Source organism: Triticum urartu, chromosome 5 (assembly GCF_003073215.2).
Source record: "Triticum urartu cultivar G1812 chromosome 5, Tu2.1, whole genome shotgun sequence".
NCBI classification, from domain to species: Eukaryota; Viridiplantae; Streptophyta; class Magnoliopsida; order Poales; family Poaceae; genus Triticum; species Triticum urartu.
The window spans coordinates 209,505,179-209,529,853 of record NC_053026.1 but is presented as its reverse complement, the minus strand read 5'-3'; the positions used below and the strand labels follow the sequence as shown (position 1 = coordinate 209,529,853).

Sequence of the window (24,675 nt, the reverse complement as noted above, 5' to 3'; positions counted from 1 at the left end):
CTACCCCATCCATCAGCCATAACCTGGCACCGCGTCACCGTATAACCGCACTGGCGGGCATGCGCCGGTTTAATTTCGCGTGTTTTACTGGGCGGGAAGCCCCAAATTTCGAAGCCCACGCCTCCTTCCGCAGCAAGCCTCTGGCTCTCTGTCACTGCCACACCGTTCCCACCGCCACCGCCCTTCCGGGACCCGCACGTCAGTACCCCACCCACTAGCCCCCGCATTCCCCGGCCGCCACGAACCCGAAATCCCCCGACGCTCGGGATTCGATCGATTGAAATCCCAAACCAAAGTCCGCGAGAGGCGCTCATAATCTCCTTTCGCGTTCGCCCTCCCCCCGCCCCCTCCGGAAGTTCGAAAGCAGCGAGAGGGATCCGCGGAGATGGCCGGTGCTCTCGCCGGATCGTGGTGACCCGCGGGGCGGGGTGTGGATTCGTGCGCGCGGCTAAGATGGATTTTGCGGTGATGAAGCGGCGGGAACTGCAGGCGCTCTGCAAGGAGCACGGCCTCAAGGCCAACGGATCCAGCGCCGACCTGGTCGCCCGCCTCGCCGCCAAGCTCTCGGTATGGACTGTGGGCTCCTACTCGCTCTCCTCGAACCCTCGCTTTTCCCCCTCGGTTCCTCGCCATACTTCACCGACGAGCGGCTGTGGAAATGGAAGGGACTGATCCTTGTGTTTGTTTCAACGCTTTGCAGATTTCTGGCGGTGCGGAGGAGGATGCGGTCGGCGTCGTTGTGGGGAAGGGGTGTTTGAAGCGATCGTTCGGCGGCGCTAGCGGTGGGGATTCGGATGCGGCCAAGAAGGTGACGTTTGTGTTGGAGGAAGAGGAGGAGGCGGAGGTGGGTGGCAGACGCCTCTTGTTGTCGCCTGTTGTTGCCAGGACGAGGGGTAGGCCGAGGGCCGCGGAGGCTCTCTCTCGCGCCCAAGAAAGTGGAGGGGAGCGTCGGAGAACGCGTTCCCAAGTTGGTTGTGATTCTGCTGACGAAACTGATGCTGGACAGGCAGGTGCAGATGTTGTGACGAGGCGACACAGGAGGAATGCGGCGAATTTGGGTGCAGGTGATGTGGTTGAGAGGGTAGCTGGAGCTGTAGGCCGGAAAACCTCTGCCAAAGCTGAGCAACAAGAGCTGGACGCTGGAGAAGCAGTTGGTAGGAAGCATCAGCTGAAGCGGAAGACCAGCGAGAATGACGCTGACAATGTAGATGTCAGTGTGCAAGTTGGAGTTTCTTGTAGAAGCACAAGGTCTAGTGCTGTTCAGTCTGAGCCTGCTGCCGCACCGTCTCCTGTTGTTCACAACAAAAGAGGGAGGAAGAAGGCGGGAGATCTGAAGGAACAAGATCGTGTCAAGGAGCAACCTACTGAAATTCAACATGTTGGTAGAACTCTAAGATCTGGATTGGTGGTGGCCGGCCCACCGTTGCCTACTGTTTCTGAAAATAAGAGAAGTAGGTCAAAGGTGCCGGAAGGCGAAACTGCTGTGGAGAAGGTTGCCGAGGTGGAAATATCTGGTAGGACTACAAGATCAAGCTCAGTACCAGCTGCTGCGACGTCACCCATTGTCGTTGCGAAGAAGAGGAGAAAAACCAAGAATGTCAACTCGGATGAAGGGCAACATACGGTTCCAGATGTATCAAATGATGCTCCAGTTACAAGGGTCTTGAGGAATAGAGCTATTCAGACAATTGGCAGTACTGACTTGAAGGTAGCTCGCCCAACCATGCTCAATGCCGCCAAAGACGGCGTAGAAGATGGTGTGGCTAAGCAAGATGGGCATGTGGGGTCCAAAAAGAGGAAAATGTCGAATCGCAGGGCTACAGTAGCCACAGATGGCGGTGAAATCCCATTTTCTGATAGCAGTGGTAAGGCTTCTGCTATGGACATGCACGTAGACGTACCTGGGCCTGTGAGAAGATCGATGCGGAAATCTGTTGTTCCATCGTTTCTTGAGCACGAAACCAAAGGTATGCATGGAGATGTGGAGATGAAAGAAACAGTGACAAAAACTGTTGGGGGATCAACCTGGCGATCTGTTGCCCCAGTTATACTCGAGAAAGAGTCCAAGGGTCTCACAAAACCTGTGGAGAGCAAAGAAACAGTGACAAAACCTGTTGGGCGATCAACCCGGCGATCTGTTGCCACAGTTATACTTGAGAAAGAGTGCAAGGGTCTCCCAAAAGAAATGATTCCTCAAGTGCATGTTAAGCGACAAACAAAGAAATCTCTTGTCCCGGCTATGACTGAGAAAGGAACAAAGAGCATCGTTACAGACATGATTCCGGAAGCACGTGCTGGAAGGTCAACGCGAAGACCTGCTCTTGCTATTGTTAATAGTAAGAAGAATGATCACTGTGAAGCAGCCATCAGTGAGAAGTGTTCAAGTGCTAAGAGTGAAGACTTGGAGAAGCAACAAACAGTCAAGCAACCTGTTAGACGGTTAACACGGAAATCATTTGTTCCGGCTGTGCTTGAGAAGGACAGGAAGGCTGTACCTGCAGAAATGAATCCTGATGCACAGTTCAATAATGAGAATGGTGATCACACTAAAATGAAATGTGCTAAGGGTGGACACTTGGAGAAACAACTAGTAGTGAAAGAACCATCTAGGCGATCAACACACAAATCTGTTGCCCCACATGTGATTGAGAAAGAAATTAAGGGTTTACAAGAAGAATCTAAGTCTGAAGTTCCTGTGAGCACATCTGTGCGTAAACTATCTTGTCCTAACGCGGTTGATAAGGAGAGCAAGGATCACAGAGAAATTGTCCCACATGTGATTGAGAAAGACATTAAGGGTTCTCAAGAAGAATCGAAGTCAGATGTTCCTGTGAGGACATCAGTGCGTAAACCGGCTGGTCCTAATGCGGTTGATAAGGAGATTAAGGATCACAGTGAAATTGTCAGGAGGGAAGAGTCAAGTGTTCGCACAAGAAGCGCACAAACAAAACTCCAACGTTCTGTTCAGAATGATGCGAGTCTGCGGCAAACAAGACACAGATCTTCGAAGCTAGCGATATCACCGCTACCGTCAAAGCCAACAGCTTCAAAGGGAAGACCTGCAAAGAGGAGTAGAACAGCATCTTTGGAAGAAGTCATGCCTGCTGAAGAGCAGAAGGAAGACCAAATTGCTTATGGTGGCCACACGAGTGATATGATTGATGTTGCCAGTAGTGCTAATAGCTTGGAAAGTGGGGTGCTGCCTTCCCCAGCTGAAAAATCTGATTTGCGTGACGCACAGCTTAACACTCAGCTGGAGGGCACAGTCGTTGAATCCAGCATCAGCCATGGTAAAGATGGTAGTAACATTCTGGAGTTCGAGCTTGAGAGCACAGTAGTAGGTCAGTAACTCAGTGTTATTGTTACTCTGAATTTGCTTTTTTATCATGTTGTTCTGTACTATTGCTTTTGGAGTAATGCATATTTGTTCAAATAATGTTTCAGGTACCACTGAGAAGCCTCCGTCCGATTTAGCTATTCCGGACTGTACACATGTAGGTGCTTTATCTGAGGAAGCCCTGGACTCAATAGAAAATGCTGCTGCAAGGTGCTCACCAGTTCTTGAACAATCACCCACTGGGCTACGGTTCCTATTCTCACAGGGAAACATAGAAGAACCTGATACACATAACACTAGTCCATTTTTTAAAAATTTCATGGAAGAATCAGATGTTCACAAGGTTGAACGTCAAGTTGAAACAGTTGTTTCATTAAAACCTGACTCATATCAAGGCTCTGATGAATATTCAATCAGAGTCGAAGAAAGTGGAGGCTTAATGTTTTCGTCTCAGCAAAACAATGAACAAGAAGGTATATCTTTTGAAATCTTTCACATGTTTCTATTGCAGAATATCTGATCTGTGTTGTTCATTTTTTTAAATCTCTTCATGTTATTCTGTGCAAAATAAAAACTGAAATCAATTTGTTTCTCAGGATTTTCAGTGTCCACCCTCAGAAAAGATTGGGTTGCATCTGTTCAGTTGGATTCGTCAGAGGATGTGCATCATACAGTAAGGTAAATGTATTTTTGATACCTATAATAGTGAAATTACAGACATGATGAACGCTACGGGCCACTCTTCTAAAATTGGGAAAAGGCAATTTACAGGGATATTACTAGAAAGGACGTGATCTGCAACGAGGAAGAGAAAACGGACTTTATTCCTTCAGACATTAATGCTCCCCATGAGAAATCACATGCGGATAAACCTGGTAGTCTTCTAATTGATTTCTTTTGATTTTAGTGTCTGTTATGCACAAAATCTTGTGTTCATCTTTTATAATTCAGAAATATCATGGATATCTCTAGGCTGACCTGTGCATCTTCTACTGCAGCTGAGCACGTCTCTGGTGTTAGTGGAGCTCTATTTTGCATTTCACAGAGCACCACTGTTGTTGATGAAGTAAATTCGGATTCTTCACTGCTAGAATCAGTGGATGGTTTAGATAATCAGATAGCATCTTCTAATACTGAAGGGCTTCAACAGGATAATATAGAGGAATGCAATCTACACAATGCAAGAGTCACGGAAGACATCCATGCAAGTGTCATGTTTGAAGCTGCACAGGTTGCTGTACCAGAAAGTGGAAAAATGCTGCAGCCAGATGTAGAAACATTAGTATTGCCAGATGAGCAGCTTAAGCACAAGCTGGAGGGTGATGATCACGAAGTACAAAGCTTTAGCCGCGGTGAAGATGAATCTCCAAAACAATCTACATCATGTGAGGATCAAAGCTTTTTAGGGTCAGGTAAATATTTCTGAAAACTTGTTTAGATTAATCTCAGACACTGTGTCTGTTTGATTCGATAGTATTCCCATCATTTTGCAAAAAAGTGGCATTTTGGGTATTGACATGGTCTGCAAGATTTAACATTGACCACTAGTTTCTACCATAGTATATGTATGAAACCCAACAAAATTACAATACTCTGAAATACTTATGAATTATGAGAAACATCTTAGCATATGATTTTCAAGTTTCCAATCTAAATATTTAAAAGAATATTGGCAGTCAAGAATCTGAAAAGTTTGAATGAAGGTGCTGTCTGACGACACTACTAGCTATTTGTCAACCGGGGGAAGTAAAATATTTGCTCTCCATATCATCTCATGTCTTGCATTTTGTATCAGGTATTTGTCAAACTGTTTCGCGAAGGTATACAGATGTAGTTTGTGTCAAGGATCATAAAGATGACTGCAATCAACACAGTGAAGGTCAACTTACTTTAGGCAACCTAGAAAGTGACATGTCTGAACCTGCACTTGATGAACGATCTGAAAGTGGAATGTCAGTGCTCCGAGCTGAAGAAACATCACCATTTCCAGATGAGCAGCTTAACACCAAGCTGGAGGGCAACACAGAACAAAGCCTTATCTGTGATAAAGACAGCAGCAATGTTTCTCTCACTGAATTTTTGGGAAACAATCATCTGTCTAGCTTGAAGGACCCTACAATGGATCCTTGCCATGACCAGGAGCTCCCAAATGACATGCCTGCACCTAAATCTCCTGAAGAATCTGCAGTTTTTCTGGATGACAAAGTCTCGGGTTCAGTGCAAAGCCTTAGGTGTGATAAAGATGGTAGCATCGTCTCTGACACTGGATCTTTGGGAAACAAGAATCTGTCCAGCATGAAGGACCCTTCAATGGATCCTTGCCATGTCCAGGAACTCCCCTGTGGCCCTTCAATGGATCCTTGCCATGACCAGGAACTACCCGGGGACATGCCTGCATCTAAATCTCCTGACGAATTTGCAGTTTCTATGGATGAGAGAGTCTCTGGTTCAGTAGGTCAGCATGGTTCCTCTTTTGTCTTGTCAAATAAATTCGTTTAGTTCCTTTGTATGAGATTTACTTTCCCTATTGTGTTTCCTGATCCAATTTTTTTCATCAGGGATTTGTCAAATTAGTGCGAGCATAGGCAAAGGAAATCACATTGCTATGGATCCCCACCATACCGTGAAGCAAGTGGATAACCTGAACCAATCTGCAGCTGCCTTGCTGAGAAACATGGAGAACACACCTTGTAAGCCTGATGCTCTTGAGCCTAGCAGTGATCACTTGTTTGTGATTGATCCATCAACACCTATGGAGCCTCTACTGACGGAAGCAGGACTTAAAGTGGGCAGTCCTGACAAGAAACTACCTATGGAGCAGGTTCAGCAAGATGATTTACAAGTGCAAGAAGGTAAGGATCGTCTAAAGGAGGAGTGGCTTGTTTGCACCATTGAGTTATATATTATTTGACAGGAATATATAAATATCTGTTAGGTACCGTAGAGAAGACACCAGAGTGTAAACATGAATGTGTATCACCTGATAAAGCAGGACCACACTCATTGAAGAATGAGGGATATCCATCAAGTATTGAACAATCATTATTTGATCAGCAGTCCCTTTCTTCGCAGGAGGATGTACAAGTACAGGAAGGTAAGGATCTTCTATATAATAATCTCTAAAGGATGAGTAGTTTTGTTTACCCGTTGTGTTATGTGTTAATTTGAGAGGAATATATCAAAATTTGTCAGATACCCTAGAGAAGACAGCACTAGGTTCAACTACACCAGAGTGTAAAGATGAATATGGATTTCCTGATGAAGCAGATCCACACTCATTGAAGAACGAGAGAGGTTCATTGATTGTTGAACAATCACCATGTAGTCTGCCGACCCTTTTCACGCAGGAAAGTGTAGAAGAACGCAGTGAATGTGTTGTCCTTTCTTCAGCAAGAGTTCAGGCTGAAAATGGAGTTTGTGAGTCAAATCCTGGTTCAGACCATGATACTAGTGCGGACTTTAGTGCAGTTTCCAAAAGTGAAGATTGTTTGGATACTTCTCAGCAAGATAATGAAAATGAAGGTATATGATAACAGGGTCCCTTTGTTCTTTCATAATTTTGTGGAAAACACACATGTTATGATATTCAGCTGTTTGAAGGCTAAATACATGATGGGAATGATAATGTATTCTTTCAGGATTATCGGAGGCTAGTCATGAACAAGATGATTTCCATGTACAAGAAGGTAAGGATCTGTTGTCTAAAGGAGGGGTGGCTTGTTTGCACCATTGAGCTATATATTATTTGACAGGAATATATAAATATCTGTCAGGTACCGTGGAGAAGACAACACTAGGTTCAGATTTACCAGAGTGTAAACATGAATTTGGATTACCTGCTGAAGCAGAACCCCACTCATTGATGAATCAGAGATCAAGTATTGAGCAATCGGCATTTGGTCTGCAGTCCCTTATCTTAAAGGAGGAAGGACAAGGTAAGGATCCACTCCTTCCGTTCCTAAATATAAGTCTTTTTAGAGATTCCAATGCGGACTACATACGGAGCAAAATGAGTGAATCTACATTCTAAAATGCGTCTATATACATCCGTATGTAGTCCGTATTGAAATCTCTAAAAGGACTTATATTTAGACGGAGGAAGTATTATCTATATTCTCTAAAGGATGAGTTGTTCAGTTGCAACATTGAGCTGTATTTTATTTGAGATGTATATATAATTATTTGTCAGGCACTGTAGAGAAGAAAGCAGTAGATTCAGCTACACCAGAGTGTAAACATGAATGTGTATCACCTGATAAAGCAGGACCACACTCATTGAAGGATGAAAGATATCCAGCAAGTATTGCACAATCATCGTTTGATCTGCAGCCCTTTTCCTTGCAGGATGATGTACAAGTACATGAAGGTAAGGATCTTACATAAAATCTCTAAAGGATAAGTAGTTTGGTTGCCCCGTTGTGTTATGTGTTAATTTAAGAGGAATATATCAATATTTGTCAGGTACCCTAGAGAAGACAGCACTAGGTTCAGCTACACCAGAGTGTAAAGATGAATATGGATTTCCTGATGAAGCAGATCCGCACTCATTGAAGAATGAGAGAGGTTCATTAGGTGTTGAACAACCACTTAGTTTGCCGGCCTTTTTCTCACAGGAAAGCATAGAAGAACCCAGTGAATGTATTGCCCTTTCTTCAGCAAGTGTTCAGGCTGAAACTGGAGTTAATGAGTCAAAACCTGGTTTAGACCATGATACCAGTGTAGATTTTAGTACAGTTTCCAAAAGTGAAGATTGTCTGGTTACTTCTCAGCAAGATAATGAAAATGAAGGTATATGGTAACAGAGTTCCTTTGTTCTTTCATTGTTCTTCCATTAACTTGTGGAAAAAAATACACGTTATGATATTCAGCTGTTTGAATGCTAAATACATGATGTGAATGATAACGTATTCTTTCAGAATTAACGAAGGCTAGTCATGAACAAGAGCAGGTGGCAACTGGTCAGCTAGATTTGGAGGCTGCAAGTATCATGGAGTAAGTGTAATTCATCTCAGAATCACTAGAAGCATGTATGATAATTGTTTTTGTTTGACCGCTTTAACATGCAAGTTATGAATTTCCAATCCCAGGGACGTTGATTCTGAGGAAGTAGCCTATGATGAAGAAAATAAGAAGCCTGTTCATCCTACAGACATTAATTCTTTGTGTCAAAAAATAAATGTCAGCGGACCTGGTAATCACCTTATTGATTTTCCTGATTCTTTGAGTCTTAATTTGTAACTAGGTTTCTTATCAACATTGTTTCATCAGTAGATAAGCAGCTTCCTGTCGATCATACAAATAGCAAGCTCCTATGCTTGAGCAGAATCTAATTATTTTTCACCTACTGCAGTTGAGCATGCTTCTGGTCTTGGTGATGCTTTATTGAGCCCCTCACTAATTGCTTGTACCGATGACAGTGATGTGCATCTGAGTTCTAATCCTTGCCTGTTTGAATCAACTGATTTCCCGGATGAAATAGATTGGTCCAATACCGAGGCTTTGCAGCAGGGTCTCAAAAAGCAGCAATGCGATGAGCTAAAGGAATACCAAGTTCCTTTTGGAGCCGGTAATGATATGATTGAAGCTGGCACAAAAGACATAGACAGTGGAGTTCCACCACTTCGAGCTGAAGAAACATCAAATATGCGAGACGAGCAGCTTAACACTAAGCTGCCGTGCACAGAAGTTGTGGAATTTGGTCTTAGCTGTGACAAAGGCAGTAATAATTATATAGATACTGAATCTGTGGTGAACAGTGTTTGTACAAATATTCCGTCGGATTCCAGTTTACCAACGGATTGTTCCACAGATGATTACCAGCAAATGGAGCTCTTTGAAGGCCCTGCTGAACAAAAATCTCCCAAAGATGCTTCTGTATGCTGGGAGGACAGTGATCCAAGAGCAGTGTCAGCTACCATTGAGAAGCCTTCACCTTCATTTGATTTAGCAATTCCAGATTTTAAACATGAAGGTGCTCTATCAGAGGAAGCAGTGTACTCAATGAAGAATGACACTGAAAGCTGTTCACGAGATCACAGACGATCGTCCATTGGGCTTCATCACTTGTTCTCGCAGGAGTCATTTAAAGGACCAGATGTGCATGATGATCTTGTGCTTCCAAGTACTGAGGATGAAGATGATTCCAACACTCGTCATGCTGAAAAAATGGTTTCTTCAGAACCTGATTCACATCAAGGGTCTCCTGTAGATTTAAGTATAGTTGAAGAAATTAAGGGTTTGTTTTCATCTGAGAGAGACGATGAACAAGGTATGGATTTTTACCTACCATCCCCTTTGTATCTTTTTGCTTCGCATATTAAGTTTGTCATGAGTCGATCTTTGTGATGTTTGACCAAATTTGTAGGAAAAAAATCAACATTCCAAATACAAAATTAATATCATTAGATCTATCATGGAATATATTTACACATTGTATTTATTTGTCGTCATAGATGTTAATACTTTTTAGTACAAATTAATTCAAACCTCACAAAGTTTGACTTAGGACAAACCTAATACGCGAAATAAAAATAGACAGGGAGGGAGTACTAGTAAGTGTCTGTTGGAGAATATCAAATTCTTGTTGTTCCTCTGTTTACTATTTTTCTATGCAATAGAAGAACTAAATTATGTTACATTCTTTTAGGATTCCTGAGTTCCGGCCACAAAACAGGATGTATTGGATCTGCCCGGTTGGATTCATCAGAGGATTGTAATCTTGTGAAAAGGTATTTCTCCAGATTAAAATAAGTACAGTTGCACTGAATTATATCTGGCCATTTTTATTAAAATGAGTAGTCCAACCTATAGGGATATTAATACTGAGGTGATCTGCAAGGAGGAAGAGAAACAGGAACTTGTTCCTTCTTCTGACACTCGCACCCTTCATGAAACATCAATTACTGATGAACCTGGTAAACCTCAGTTTTATTATTCTTGTTTGTACACTTCAACCATAGAAGCTTTATGAAAATATATTTGTTTTATTCAGATGAACAGAAAATAACCCTGCTGCAAGCTGCGGAAACATCGGCTTCAGCAGATAAGCAGCTTAGCTCCGAGCTGGAGGAGGATGAATTTAAGGAACACAACTTTAGTAGTGAAGAAACGATTGGCATATTTGGTGTTGGATCGGTGAAGGGTAATCTATTCCATTTACATGAAGACTCTCATACCAATCCTATCCAGGGAAAGGAGCTCCCAGATAACCTATCTGCACCCAAATCTCCTGAACAATCCACGTTTGGGCAGGCTGAGAGTCTTTTGGGATCAGGTCAGTATTTGTGATGACTTGATTGTATTTTTTTAACCTGGATGCATTTTAATACCTAGAAAAATTACTTATTGTATTGCGCTGTGACAATTCTACCAGGCATTTGTCAGGCTGTCGTTCAAAGGAGTACAGAAGAAATCAACACCAAGCTCCAACATGAGCGTAAAGAGGAATGCAGTAAGTACATTGATGATCAAACCACTCTCATGTCTGAATGTGCACTGTTTGGAGGATCAGTAAGTGGAACGACACTGCTGCCAACTGCAGAAACATCTTCATTGCCAGATGAGCAATTTGGCCCTGAGCTCAAGTGCGATGAATTTGAGGAACCTGACCGTAGTTATGATGAAGATGCAAGCTACTTATTTGGTTCTGGGTCTCTGAAGAACAATGTACCCAATCTGGGTCATAAGGAGGAATACTATGAGCACAGTGATGATCCAGCCATACTATCAGGTGGCATGCCCAAGCCCTCACCAATTAGAGAATCAGAAAGTGGAGTGGCACTGCAGCCAGCTGAAGAAACACCAGCATTGACAAATGAGCACCTTAACTTTGAGATGGAGGAACTGGGCCTTTGCATTAGTGACATGTCTGATACTGGATTAATGGAGAACAACAATCTATCTTGCTTGCCCAAAGACACTTATATGGAAACGTGGAACGAAGATGAGATTTCAATTGGCACACCTGCAGCTAAATCTCCAGGAGAATCTGCAGTTTGCCCAGATGACAGGGTTCCTGGGTCAGTAGGTCAGCATATTTCTTTAACTGTTATACTGTTTCTTTTTGCCAGGAGCTATTTTAGTTCCTTGCCTGCTATATATGCCTTGCTTACTACGTTTCTTGACTCTTTAACATCAGGAATCTGCCAAACTAGTGGGCGACGACGCATAGATGAAATTAGCACAAAGTTGCTGAGCTTCAAAATTTCGAGTGCAGTCAAAGGAAGTTACATTGCCATGGACTCTGCTGATGACCCGAAGCAAGGTGACAACCTGAGTCCGGCTGCTTTGCCAGGGAACTGGGAGAATGTTCATGCAGCCAAAGCAGATAATCCTGCAAAGCAAAACAGTGACTGCTCGGTTGCGAAGGACTCCTCAAGCTGAGGGACCACCGATGGATTGTAGATTGTGTTAGGTTAGTGCTTTGGTTCTTTCTTCAACGTTTGGTTGAAGGAAGTGATTGTGTCTGCCAGGAAGCAAAATCAATGTATATAGTACTTGTGAGATTGGCTCCATGCTTGTCTTAAAACTATTTGCTGTTTAGTTTAGTGTGTCCATGATAATAGAAGAGATTGATGCAACTGTCCATAATACTAATGATAGAGGCAAAGGCGTCCCGTCTTTCGATGAGATGGCAGCTATCGTTTATGATGGAGTAGACTGTTTGAAGTTGAAAACGAGAGACTCGATCTATGGAAAGCAGTAATGAGAATATATGTCTTTATTGATGAGAGTGCTGCTATTTATACAAAGCCAAGGGATGCTTCTCAATAGGCGCTCATACAGGAAGATGCGAGTGTTTGGATTTAATTAATCCCATTAATCCTTGCTTTTCCTAACCAAGACGGTTGCCTTACATTCCTTTGGTCGCATCCTTTCATAGGCTATATATGTGTAAATGCCATTATCAATAAAAACAAGCATTCACTTTTACATTTGTGCCAAGGCTCTCTCAATTGTTTCGTTTCCCTTTCTAACATGTTATCAGCACGTAGTTTCTGCCTAAGAGCAATCCGGCCAAGAAAACAGCGGTTACACGCAACGGCAAGGGCAGTTCCGTGCGAGACGAAGCGCCGGCCTCATGTCTCACGGCTCTGCGTCATCGGTGATTGGAGGCCGGCACTAGGCGGTGCCCATCCCGACGATGCGGCGTGAGATGCTCAGCCACGACAACTCTCCTTACAGGGCAACAATGCAACGCGGGTGGGTGACGCCGTCGATCGCGGCGGCCGCAACAACGCAGGAACAAGCGATCGGCCAAAAACGTTGAAGTTTTCAAGGACGGAATTGATCCATCTATACGAACCGATGATCTTGATGGACCAATGTAACGCCCCAAGACCGGAGCTTCAGATGTCTTCCAGGGTTTTCGGGTTTCGTTGCGTGTTTTGTTTCGTCTGTTGCATTCATCTTTGCATCGCGTGTATTGTATCATGTCATCATGTCATCATGTCATTTTTTTTTTCTTAACTCAACTAAATAAATGACATGGATCTTTAATCCATTTAAACCGAGGGAACTCACATGGTGGTTTCTCTTTATAACCTATCCTCCCGATAGTAGGGAGCTATATTTAATATTTCTTTAATTTGATATTCACCATAACACACGTGCAAAAATAATCCTCGTGCCTATTTCCACTTCGAGTTTGACTTTCAAATCTTGTCCACAATTTTGTATTTCTTTTATCAAGGTTTCTCGAAAAACCGAACATTTTGGACCTTCCAAACCTCCACTTTCTATTCACCCATTTGAATTTAATTCAAATGTGTTTGAATCTAAGCCTTGCATCCATGCCCACTCCTATTTTCTTGGATTAGACTCATTTTTATGAGTTTGAGAGTATATTCTTTCTCCTACCATCTTCTTTTCTCTCTTTTCTTCTTTCTTTCTTGTTTTTCTTCTTTGTTTTTTTCCTGTTCTTTAGAGTGAGATAGAGAGCCCAGCCCAGCTACAACCTATGCTAGGCCGGCCCTTTAGGCCCACCTAACCCTTGCATGCAGCCCACTAGTGCCGCAACCCTAGACCCAGGGAGCCCGACTCCCTTCTCCCTCGATACCTTCCCCTCGCGCCGCCATCTCCCTCTCGTTCCCTGGCCCGATCCTCCTCTTCCCTCGTGCCCATCGTTCCCTCGCGCCGCCAGGGAACCGCATCCCGATCCCCATCTCCTTCGATCCCATCTCTCCCTCGCAGCCACTCACTTTCCTCGTTCATCTCCTCCCTCGCCCTCTCTCTCATTCCATGCTCGCGCCGCCAGAGACGAACGCAACTGCTGCCTCCCGATCCGGCGTCCCACGTCCTCCTCCGCCTTCGATCCGGTGTCGCCGGAGGCCACCAGCGTCGCCCAGGCGCCGCGGCTCCTCCCCAGCGCGCCTCCTTCCTCCCGCGTCGGCCTCTTCCCTCCTTGCTCCAACGCCATGGAACCAGGTCGCCGCTCCGGTCAAGCCTCGTCGCCGGCCGACCTGAACCGTGGAGCCATGGCCGGATCCGGCTCTCCCAGACGCCCGCAGGACCTCTGCCTCACCCTGCTCGTCGCCGGAGTCCCAGCTCCACCGCCTCGTTTCTTCAGCGCTGCTGCCTCCCTCTGCCTCATCCAGGAGACAAGCACAACACCATGGAACCCTCGTCGCTGGCCAAGACCCTCCTCGCTGCTGGCCTCGTGCAGAGCCCCTCCTCCTCACGGCCTTAGGGTCCGTCGCTGCCCCCATGTTGCTGCTGCTTCGTTGCCCGCCTCCCATCGATGACCGGGGCTGCATGTTTCGGTTCGCCAAGTACCACCACACCCGAGTCTTTGCCTTGCTTCGTTTTGGGATTGAAGACCGAGACGAGACCGCCAAGATGTATCCTGGTGTCGCCGAAGACACGTGACCGCCGAGTACCTCTTCACAAGTACCAATACGCGCGAAGATGCCAAGACCGTTTCGGGATTCACCAAGTACCACTACGGCTGGAGACCTCGACGTCCGACGCCTAAAACGATCACCGAACCGGAGATTACGCCAAGTACTAGGTCAACAAGAACCGCCAAGTTCATCTTCCGCCGTCTCCGAAATCGCCAAGTACCACGACGATACGAGAACCACTACCGTCGACCAGCAAAGAACCCGTGGACGTCAAGTCCCTCGTCGTGATTCCGAACATCTACGGAAAATTGTGCAACTAAGAACGTGAACGACTACCGTCGCCACGAGAACGTCTACTTCCCACAACGAACCGTGAACATCTACTTCCTCTACCATCGCCGAGTACCACTACTTCCCACGACGATCATGAACGACTACACCGCTTAACCCGAACCGCTCCGATAACGCACGCTTCGAAGGTACAACCCCGAGACGACCGCCGTGAACGAATGCATGTGTGATGTATGAGATGCTCGTGCTTGCACCGTGCTTGATTTGTCGGTGCATGTTGCCCTCTTTTACCTTGTCACCATCATGTGGAAACCCGGTTACCGGGAGCACCCCACCGTTCATCGCATGACACGCTCCCGTCACTTTCTTTTGCACCGACGTCTCAATGAGTTGACGGAACCGGAACGTTGCCGTGGCACCGTTTCGTTATCGTCGCCGTGGCACCCCTTTCTTTTCCGCCATGATGAAAATGTTTCATAATGCTCTTGTCAACTTTTAATTAAAATTGCATAAACTTGTTCATGTCATCCGCATCATGATAACAACAATTAAAATGTTTAGATTGTTGTTGCACCAAATTACTAATGCATATGGGGATTTACCAGATTTGTTGTTTGTTATATCCGGCCCCATTTAAATGGTTTAAATGGTATAGTTTTGTTATGCTTCACCTCTTGCCATGTTAACCAACATTTAAATTTGTTGAGTACCTAACCGGGAGAGACCTAAATAATTAATGTGGTGTTCCGTCAATATGCAACGGAGTTGCATATTGAGCTCCACTTAATTTGTAGTATTGTTTGTGCACTTTGCCATGCCATGCTTCATTTAACCGGACATGCATCATACTTGATTGTGCATCATGCCATGATTATGTGGTGGTTGTTTACTATGTTGTTTGCTTCTTTCCGGTGTTGCTTCTTCGGGTTAGTTCTGATAACGTCACGTTTGTGAGGATCCGTTCGACTTCGCCCGTTTGTCTTCTTCATGGACTCGTTCTTCTTCCTTGCGGGATTTCAGGCAAGATGACCATACCCTCGAAATCACTTCTATCTTTGCTTGCTTAGTTGCTCGCTCTTTTGCTATGCCTATGCTGCGATACCTACCACTTGCTTATCATGCCTCCCATATTGTTAAGCCAAGCCTCTAACCCACCTTGTCCTAGCAAACCGTTGTTTGGCTATGTTACCGCTTTGCTCAGCCCCTCTTATAGCGTTGTTAGTTGCAGGTGAAGATTGAAGTTTGTTCCTTGTTGGAACATGGAGATCGTTCCTTGTTGAAACATTGTTTACTTGTTGGGATATCACAATATCTCTTATTTAATTAATGCATCTATATACTTGGTAAAGGGTGGAAGGCTCGGCCTTATGGCTGGTGTTTTGTTCCACTCTTGCCGCCCTAGTTTCCGTCATATCGGTGTTATGTTCCCGGATTTTGCGTTCCTTACGCGGTTGGGTTATAATGGGAACCCCTTGACAGTTCGCCTTGAATAAAACTCCTCCATCAAGGCCCAACATTGGTTTTACCATTTGCCACCTAGCCTTTTCTTTCCCTTGAGTCGGCCGGCTCAAGGGTCATCTTGATTAAACCCCCGGGCCAGTGCTCCTCTGAGTGTTGGTCCAACCCAGAGCACCGTGCGGGGCCGTCCCTTGGCAACTTGGGTTACGTTGGCTCCCGTACGCTTAGCTTATCCGGTGTGCCCCGAGAACGAGATATGTGCAGTTCCTATCGGGATTTGTCGGCACAACGGGTGGTCTTGCTGGACTTGTTTTACCATTGTCGAGGATGTCTTGTAACCGGGATTCCGAGTCTGATCGGGTCTTCCCGCTAGAAGGAATATCCTTCGTTGACCGTGAGAGCTTGTGATGGGCTAAGTTGGGACACCCCTGCAGGGATTTGAACTTTCGAAAGCCGTGCCCGCGGTTATGGGCAGATGGGAATTTGTTAATGTCCGGTTGTAGAAAACCTGAACTTGACCTTAATTAAAATACATCAACCGCGTGTGTAACCGTGATGGTCTCTTTCCGGCGTAGTCCGGGAAGTGAACACGGTGTTGGAGTTATGTTTGACGTAGGTTGTTCTAGGATCACTTCTTGATCATAGTTTTATCGACCGTGCCTTGCCTTCTCTTCTCGCTCTCATTTGCGTATGTTAGCCACCATATATGCCAGTCGCTTGCTGCAGCTCCACCTCATACCTTTACCTTACCCATAAGCTTAAATAATCTTGATCGCGAGGGTGTGAGATTGCTGAGTCCCCGTGGCTCACAGAGACTTCCAAAACCAGTTTGCAGGTGCCGATGTTACCGAGCAGATGACGCAATCCCAAGCTCAAGGAGGAGCTCGATGAAGATCTTGTCCTTTGTGTTGTTTCGTTCTAGTTGATCAGTAGTGGAGCCCAGTCGGGACGATCGGGGATCTGTGTAGCATTTGGGGTAGTCTTCTTTTATTTTGGTTCCGTAGTCGGACCATGTCTGTATCTGGATGATGTAATGCTTTATTCATGTATTGTGTGAAGTGGCGATTGTAAGCCAACTATGTATCTCTTTCCCTTATGTATTACATGGGTTGTGTGAAGATTACCTCACTTGCGACATTGCTTACAATGCGGTTATGCCTCTAAGTCATGCTTCGACACGTGGGAGATATAGCCGCATCCTGGGCGTTACAATCAGTGCATGCTGCGCTCCCTTTTGTCTTGTTCCTAGTTTGATTAAACAAACATTACTAATGCACTGTGTTGTTGATTCGCCATGCATCAATTTGGAACAAGGAGATCTCGGGAGCATGATCAACGCAACAGTTGGGACCTGCTGCTGACGGTGCTCCGGCGAGGTGGGGACGGACTTGGGGTGTAGGGGCGCCGAGGCGTTGAGCTGCTGCTGTTTGATGTAGAGAGAGGCAGCCAGGGTACACGGAGGAGGCCGGGAAGACGGGGAGGTCGAGGCCGGCAAGAAAAGGGAGGCAGCAGGGGCGCTGCGATGCTGATGGCCTCACGGGCCAGGCCGGGCGAGGGCGTAGCTTGGGGAGGCGCAGGTTCCAACGGCGGCAGGGCATTGGCAGGGCGAGGAAGAGGCCGGGCGTCGGGTCTGGTGGTGCGGGGCGAGGAAGGAGAGGCCGGCAGGGGCGCGGGCATGACGGCGGCGGAGGCGGCCAGCGGGAAGGAGGTGCGGGTGTCGAGCCATGGGGTTCGGGCGCGACGAAGAGAGCATGAGGAGGAAGAGACGGGGATCGGGCGCAGCCCTGTGCGAGAGAAGAGAGGAGCGTGGGCGTGGGGATCGGGAAAGAGGAGTGGCAGCGCTGGAGCGAGAAGAGAACCGAGGGAGAGATGCGCTCGCGGGAGGGAGAAGGGATCGATCTCCTGGCGGCGCTGGAGGGATCGAGTAGGGGAGATCGAGGGGTTATGGCGAGCTAGGGTTAGGATGGGCTGGAGCGGCGGGATGGCCTTGGGCCAAATGGGCCTAGGCGCAGATGGGCCTTGCTGCGGATGGCCTATAGGCCGGCTGGGCTGGATCCTCTCTCCTCTCTTGTAAAAAAAAGAAATCCCAGGCTCAGAGAAGGAAAAAGCCCAGCAAAATTGAAAAGGAAAAAGAGGCTTATAAACATTCCCTTGTGCTCCTGGATTTAACTAGTATTTGAATAAAATGCCTTGGAAATTTTAGAGGCTGCAATTTTTATGCAAGTTTGAAAATAACTCAAACTCGAATAAATCCGTAGCCCAACCAAAACACTTCCAGAAGACCTGAAAATTGGAGGAGGTGGTCTTGGCACGGTCTAGTATATATAGGGAAAAGTTGAACATTTAAAGAAAGAGGAGAACACCACTTGCAATAAATGGGTGAAAATTTGAAAGAAGGAAGAAGTGAAATGGTTTGCACTTGGATAAGGGCCTTGGAGGAAAGAACATGGATGCCAAAAATAGTTTAGAAACGAGAGGGATTTATAATGCAAGTTTGTTGCGGTTAATTCCAAACTAATGGAATATTTTATATAGCTCCCTAATAATATTGGGAGGATAGGTTATGAAGAGAACTCACCATGTGAATTCCCTCGATTTAAATGGACCAAAGATCCATGCAATTTATCTAGTTGAGTTGCAAAAGATTTATGAGATGATGGCATGATGACATGATGCAATGCAAAAATAAAAGGGTAGACATAAATGAAACACACGGCGAAACCCGGAACATATGGAAGTCTTCTCGAGCATCGGTCTCGGGGCGTTACAACACTCCACCACTACAAGAGGATCTCGTCCCGAGATCTAGGATGGCATCGAAGGGAAAAGGAAGAGGAAGATCAGAGGTAAAACAAAGTTGCTTCTTTGACAAACGAGTGAAACCAAAGAACCTTGTAAAGTTGAACAACTTGAAAGAAAGAATGCAACGGAGATGAACGAAGTTGAAAGCACTCCGTTATGAAAGTGGAACAAGGAACATTATGTTGGGGAACGTTGCAGAAAACAAAAGAATTTCCTACGGTTTCACCAAGATCCATCTAGGAGTTCATCTAGCAACGAGTGATCGTATTGCATCTACATACCTTTGTAGATCACGCGCGGAAGCGTTCAAAGAACGGGGATGAGGAAGGCGTACTCGACGTGATCCAAATCACCGGAGATCCTAGCGCCGAACGGACGGCACCTCCGTGTTCAACACACGTACGGTCAGTGTGACGTCTCCTCCTTCTTGATCCAGCAAGGGGAAGGAGAGGTTGAGGAAGATGGCTCCAGCAGCAGCACGATGGCGTGGTGGTGGTGGAGCTGCAGTACTCCGCCAGGGCTTCGCCAAGCTCTACGGAGGAGGAGGAGGTGTTGGAGAGGGAGAGGGAGGCCCCAGGGCTTCAGTGTGGCTGCCCTCCCTTCCCCCCACTATATATAGGGCCAAGGGAGAGGGGGGCGCAGCCTTGGCCCTTCCTCCAAGGAAGGGTGCGGCCAGGGAGGAGTTCATCCTCCCCAAGGCACCTAGGAGGTGCCTTCCCCCTTTAGGACTCTTCCTTTCCCTTATCTCTTGGCGCATGGGCCTCTTGGGGCTGGTGCCCTTGGCCCATATAGGCCAAGGCGCACACCCCTACAGCCCATGTGGCCCCCCGGGGCAGGTGGACCCCCTTGGTGGACCCCCGGACCCCTTTTGGCACTCCCGGTACAATACCGATAATGCGCGAAACCTTTCCGGCGACAAAAACAAGACTTCCCATATATAATTCTTTACCTCCGGACCATTCCGGAACTCCTCGTGACGTCCGGGATCTCATTCGGGACTCCGAACAACATTCGGGTTACTGCATATACATATCCCTACAACCCTAGCGTCACCGAACCTTAAGTGTGTAGACCCTACGGGTTCGGGAGACATGTAGACATGACCGAGATCGATCTCCGGTCAATAACCAATAGCGGGATCTGGATACCCATGTTGGCTCCCACATGCTCCTCGATGATCTCATCGGATGAACCACGATGTCGAGGATTCAAGCAACCCCGTACACAATTCCCTTCGTCAATCGGTATGTTACTTGCCCGAGATTCGATCGTCGGTATCCCAATACCTCGTTCAATCTCGTTACCGGCAAGTCACTTTACTCGTACCGTAAAGCATGATCCCGTGAACAGACACTTGGTCACTTTGAGCTCATAATGATGGTGCATTACTGAGTGGGCCCAGTGATACCTCTCCATCATACGGAGTGACAAATCCCAGTCTTGATCCGTGTCAACCCAACAGACACTTTCGGAGATACCCGTAGTATACCTTTATAGTCACCCAGTTACGTTGTGACGTTTGGTACACCCAAAGCACTCCTACGGTATCCGGGAGTTACACGTTCTCATGGTCTAAGGAAAAGATACTTGACATTGGAAAACCCTAGCAAACGAACTATACGCTCTTGTGCTATGTTTAGGATTGGGTCTTGTCCATCACATCATTCTCCTAATGATGTGATCTCGTTATCAATGACATCTAATGTCCATAGTCAGGAAACCATGACTATCTGTTGATCAACGAGCTAGTCAACTAGAGGCTTACTAGGGACATGTTAGTGTCTACTATTCACACATGTATTATGATTTCCGGATAACACAATTATAGCATGAATAAAGACAATTATCATGAACAAGGAAATATAATAATAATGCTTTTATTATTGCCTCTAGGGCATATTTCCAACAGTCTCCCACTTGCACTAGAGTCAATAATCTAGTTACATTGTGATGAATCGAACACCCATGGAATTCTGGTGTTGATCATGTTTTGCTCTAGGGAGAGGTTTAGTCAACGGATCTGCTACATTCAGGGCCGTATGCACTTTACAAATATCTATGTCTCCATCTTGAACATTTTCACGAATGGAGTTGAAGCGACGCTTGATGTGCCTGGTCTTCTTGTGAAACCTGGGCTCCTTGGCAAGTGCAATAGCTCCAGTGTTGTCACAGAAGAGTTTGATTGGCCCCGACGCATTGGGTATGACTCCTAGGTCGGTGATGAACTCCTTCACCCAAATTGCTTCATGTGCTGCCTCCGAGGCTGCCATGTACTCCGCTTCACATGTAGATCCCGCCACGACGCTCTGCTTGCAACTGCACCAGCTTACTGCCCCACCATTCAAAATATACACGTATCCGGTTTGTGACTTGGAGTCATCCAGATCTGTGTCGAAGCTAGCGTCGACGTAACCTTTTACGACAAGCTCTTCGTCACCTCCATAAACGAGAAACATTTCCTTAGTCCTTTTCAGGTACTTCAGGATATTCTTGACCGCTGTCCAGTGTTCCTTGCTGGGATTACTTTGGTACCTTCCTACCAAACTTACAGCAAGGTTTACAGCATGGCATACATAATAGAACCTATGGCTGAGGCATAGGGGATGACACTCATCTCTTCTATATCTTCTGCCGTGGTCGGACATTGAGCTGAGCTCAATTTCACACCTTGCAACACAGGCAAGAACCCCTTCTTAGACTGGTCCATATTGAACTTCTTCAATATCTTATCAAGGTATGTGCTTTGTGAAAGACCTATGAGGCGTCTTGATCTATCTCTATAGATCTTGATGCCTAATATATAAGCAGCTTCTCCAAGGTCCTTCATTGAAAAACTCTTATTCAAGTAGGCCTTAATGTTGTCCAAAAGTTCTATATCATTTCCCATCAAAAGTATGTCATCTACATATAATATGAGAAATGCTACAGAGCTCCCACTCACTTTCTTGTAAATGCAGGCTTCTCCATAAGTCTGCGTAAACCCAAACGCTTTGATCATCTCATCAAAGCGAATGTTCCAACTCCGAGATGCTTGCACCAACCCATAAATCGAGCGTTGGAGCTTGCATACCTTGTCAGCATACTTAGGATCGACAAAACCCTCCAGCTGTATCATATACAATTCTTCCTTAAGGAAACCATTAAGGAATGCCGTTTTGACGTCCATTTGCCATATTTCATAATCATAGAATGCGGCAATTGCTAACATGATTCGGACGGACTTCAGCTTCGCTACCGGTGAGAAAGTCTCATCGTAGTCAACCCCTTGAACTTGTCGATAACCCTTAGCGACAAGCCGAGCTTTATAGATGGTCACATTACCATCCGCGTCTATCTTCTTCTTAAAGATCCATTTATTTTCTATGGCTCGCCGCTCTACGGGCAAGTCAGTCAAAGTCCATACTTCGTTTTCATACATGGATCCTATCTCGGATTTCATGGCTTCCAGCCATTTGTCGGAATCCGGGCCCGCCATCGCTTCTTCATAGTTCGAAGGTTCACCGTTGTCTAACAACATGATTTCCAAGACAGGGTTGCCGTACCAATCTGGTGCGGAACGTGTCCTTGTGGATCTTCGAATTTCAGTAGGAGCTTGATCAGAAGTATCTTGATCATCATCATTAACTTCCTCTCTAGTCGGTGCTGGCACCTCAGGAACATTTTCTTGAGTTGCGCCATTTTCCGGTTCAAGAGGTAATACTTCATCAAGTTCTACTTTCCTCCCACTTACTTCTTTCGAGAGAAACTCCTTCTCTAGAAAGGATCCATTCTTGGCAACAAAGATCTTGCCTTCGGATCTGAGGTAGAAGGTATACCCAATAGTTTCTTTAGGGTATCCTATGAAGACACATTTTTTCGACTTGGGTTTGAGCTTTTCAGGTTGAAGTTTCTTGACATAAGCATCGCATCCCCAAACTTTTAGAAACGACAGCTTAGGTTTCTTCCCAAACCATAATTCATACAGTGTCGTCTCAACGGATTTCGACGGAGCCCTATTTAAAGTGAATGCGGCAGTCTCTAAAGCATAGCCCCAAAAAGATAGCGATAAATCGGTAAGAGACATCATAGATCGCACCATATCTAATAGAGCGCGATTGCGACGTTCGGACACACCATTACGCTGAGGTGTTCCAGGCGGCGTGAGTTGTGAAACTATTCCACATTTTCTTAAGTGTGTGTGCCAAACTCGTGACTCAAGTATTCTCCTCCACGATCTGATCGCAGGAACTTGATTTTCCTGTCACGTTGATTCTCAACCTCACTCTGAAATTCCTTGAACTTTTCAAAGGTCTCAGACTTGTGTTTCATTAAGTAGACATACCCATATCTACTCAAGTCATCAGTGAGGGTGAGAACATAACGATAGCCACCGCGAGCCTCAACACTCATTGGACCGCACACATCAGTATGTATGATTTCCAATAAGTTGGTTGCTCGCTCCATTGTTCCTGAGAATGGAGTCTTGGTCATTTTACCCATGAGGCATGGTTCGCACGTGTCAAATGATTCATAATCAAGAGACTCTAAAAGTCCATCAGCATGGAGCTTCTTCATGCGTTTGACACCTATGTGACCAAGGCGGCAGTGCCACAAGTATGTGGGACTATCATTATCAATCTTACATCTTTTGGTACTCACACCATGAACATGTGTAGTATTACGCTCGAGATTCATTAAGAATAAACCATTCACCATCAGAGCATGACCATAAAACATATCTCTCATATAAATAGAACAACCATTATTCTCGGATTTAAATGAGTAGCCATCTCGAATTAAACGAGATCCTGATACAATGTTCATGCTCAAAGCTGGCACTAAATAACAATTATTAAGGTTTAAAACTAATCCCGAAGGTAAATGTAGAGGCAGCATGCCGACGGCGATCACATTGACCTTGGAACCATTCCCGACGCGCATCGTCACCTCGTCCTTCGCCAGTCTCCGCTTATTCCGCAGCTCCTGTTTTGAGTTACAAATGTGAGCAACCGCACCGGTATCAAATACCCAGGAGCTACTACGAGTACTGGTAAGGTACACATCAATTACATGTATATCACATATACCTTTCGCGATGCCGGCCTTCTTGTCCGCTAAGTATTTGGGGCAGTTCCGCTTCCAGTGACCACTTCCCTTGCAATAAAAGCACTCAGTCTCGGGCTTGGATCCATTCTTTGGCTTCTTCCCGGCAACTTGCTTGCCGGGCGCGGCAACTCCCTTGCCGTCCTTCTTGAAAGCTTTCTTTCCCTTGCCCTTCTTGAACTTAGTGGTTTTATTCACCATCAACACTTGATGTTCCTTTTTGACTTCTACCTCTGCTGATTTCAGCATTGCAAATACTTCAGGAATGGTCTTTTCCATCCCCTGCATATTGAAGTTCATCACAAAGCTCTTGTAGCTCGGTGGAAGCGACTGAAGGATTCTGTCAATGACCGCGTCATCTGGGAGATTAACTCCCAGCTGAGTCAAGCGGTTATGCAACCCAGACATAGTGAGTATGTGCTCACTGACAGAACTGTTTTCCTCCATCTTACAGCTGAAGAACTTGTCGGAGACTTGATATCTCTCGACCTGGGCATGAGCTTGGAAAACCATTTTCAGCTCTTCGAACATCTCATATGCTCCGTGTCTCTCAAAACGCTTTTGGAGCCCCGGCTCTAAGCTGTAAAGCATGCCGCACTGAACGAGGGAGTAGTCATCGGTACGTGCCTGCCAAGCGTTCATAATGTCTTGTTCTGCAGGGAGAACAGGTGCGTCACCTAGCGGTGCTTGTAGGACATAATCTTTCTTGAAAGCTATGAGGATGATCCTCAGGTTCCGGACCCAGTCCGTGTAGTTGCTACCATCATCTTTCAGCTTGGTTTTCTCTAGGAACGCGTTGAAGTTGAGGACTACATTGGCCATTTGATCTACAAGACATATTGTAAAAAAAATTAGACTAAGTTC

At 45.8% G+C, this 24,675-nt stretch overlaps 1 protein-coding gene across 5 annotated transcripts; it reads left to right on the top strand.

The window, feature by feature from the left end:
• Nucleotides 1-241: 241 nt before the first annotated feature.
• Nucleotides 242-12,066, top strand: LOC125508423. 5 transcript variants are annotated; one of them, XM_048673135.1, is made up of 23 exons: nucleotides 243-567; nucleotides 701-3,341; nucleotides 3,445-3,810; nucleotides 3,934-4,015; nucleotides 4,109-4,212; nucleotides 4,336-4,749; nucleotides 5,133-5,792; nucleotides 5,896-6,189; nucleotides 6,273-6,431; nucleotides 6,530-6,859; nucleotides 6,976-7,023; nucleotides 7,111-7,272; nucleotides 7,527-7,703; nucleotides 7,799-8,125; nucleotides 8,254-8,329; nucleotides 8,425-8,528; nucleotides 8,688-9,605; nucleotides 9,984-10,065; nucleotides 10,148-10,251; nucleotides 10,329-10,610; nucleotides 10,710-10,787; nucleotides 10,878-11,363; nucleotides 11,475-12,066. In XM_048673135.1, the coding sequence occupies exons 1-23, from the start codon at nucleotides 454-456 to the stop codon at nucleotides 11,717-11,719; spliced, it is 8,253 nt and encodes a 2,750-aa protein (XP_048529092.1). In that variant the 5' UTR covers nucleotides 243-453; the 3' UTR covers nucleotides 11,720-12,066. The 5 variants fall into 5 exon arrangements, with proteins under 5 accessions (XP_048529094.1, XP_048529093.1, XP_048529092.1 ...); XM_048673134.1 differs by having other exon boundaries at nucleotides 7,602-7,703; nucleotides 10,710-11,363; XM_048673133.1 differs by having other exon boundaries at nucleotides 244-567; nucleotides 10,710-11,363.
• Nucleotides 12,067-24,675: the final 12,609 nt, after the last annotated feature.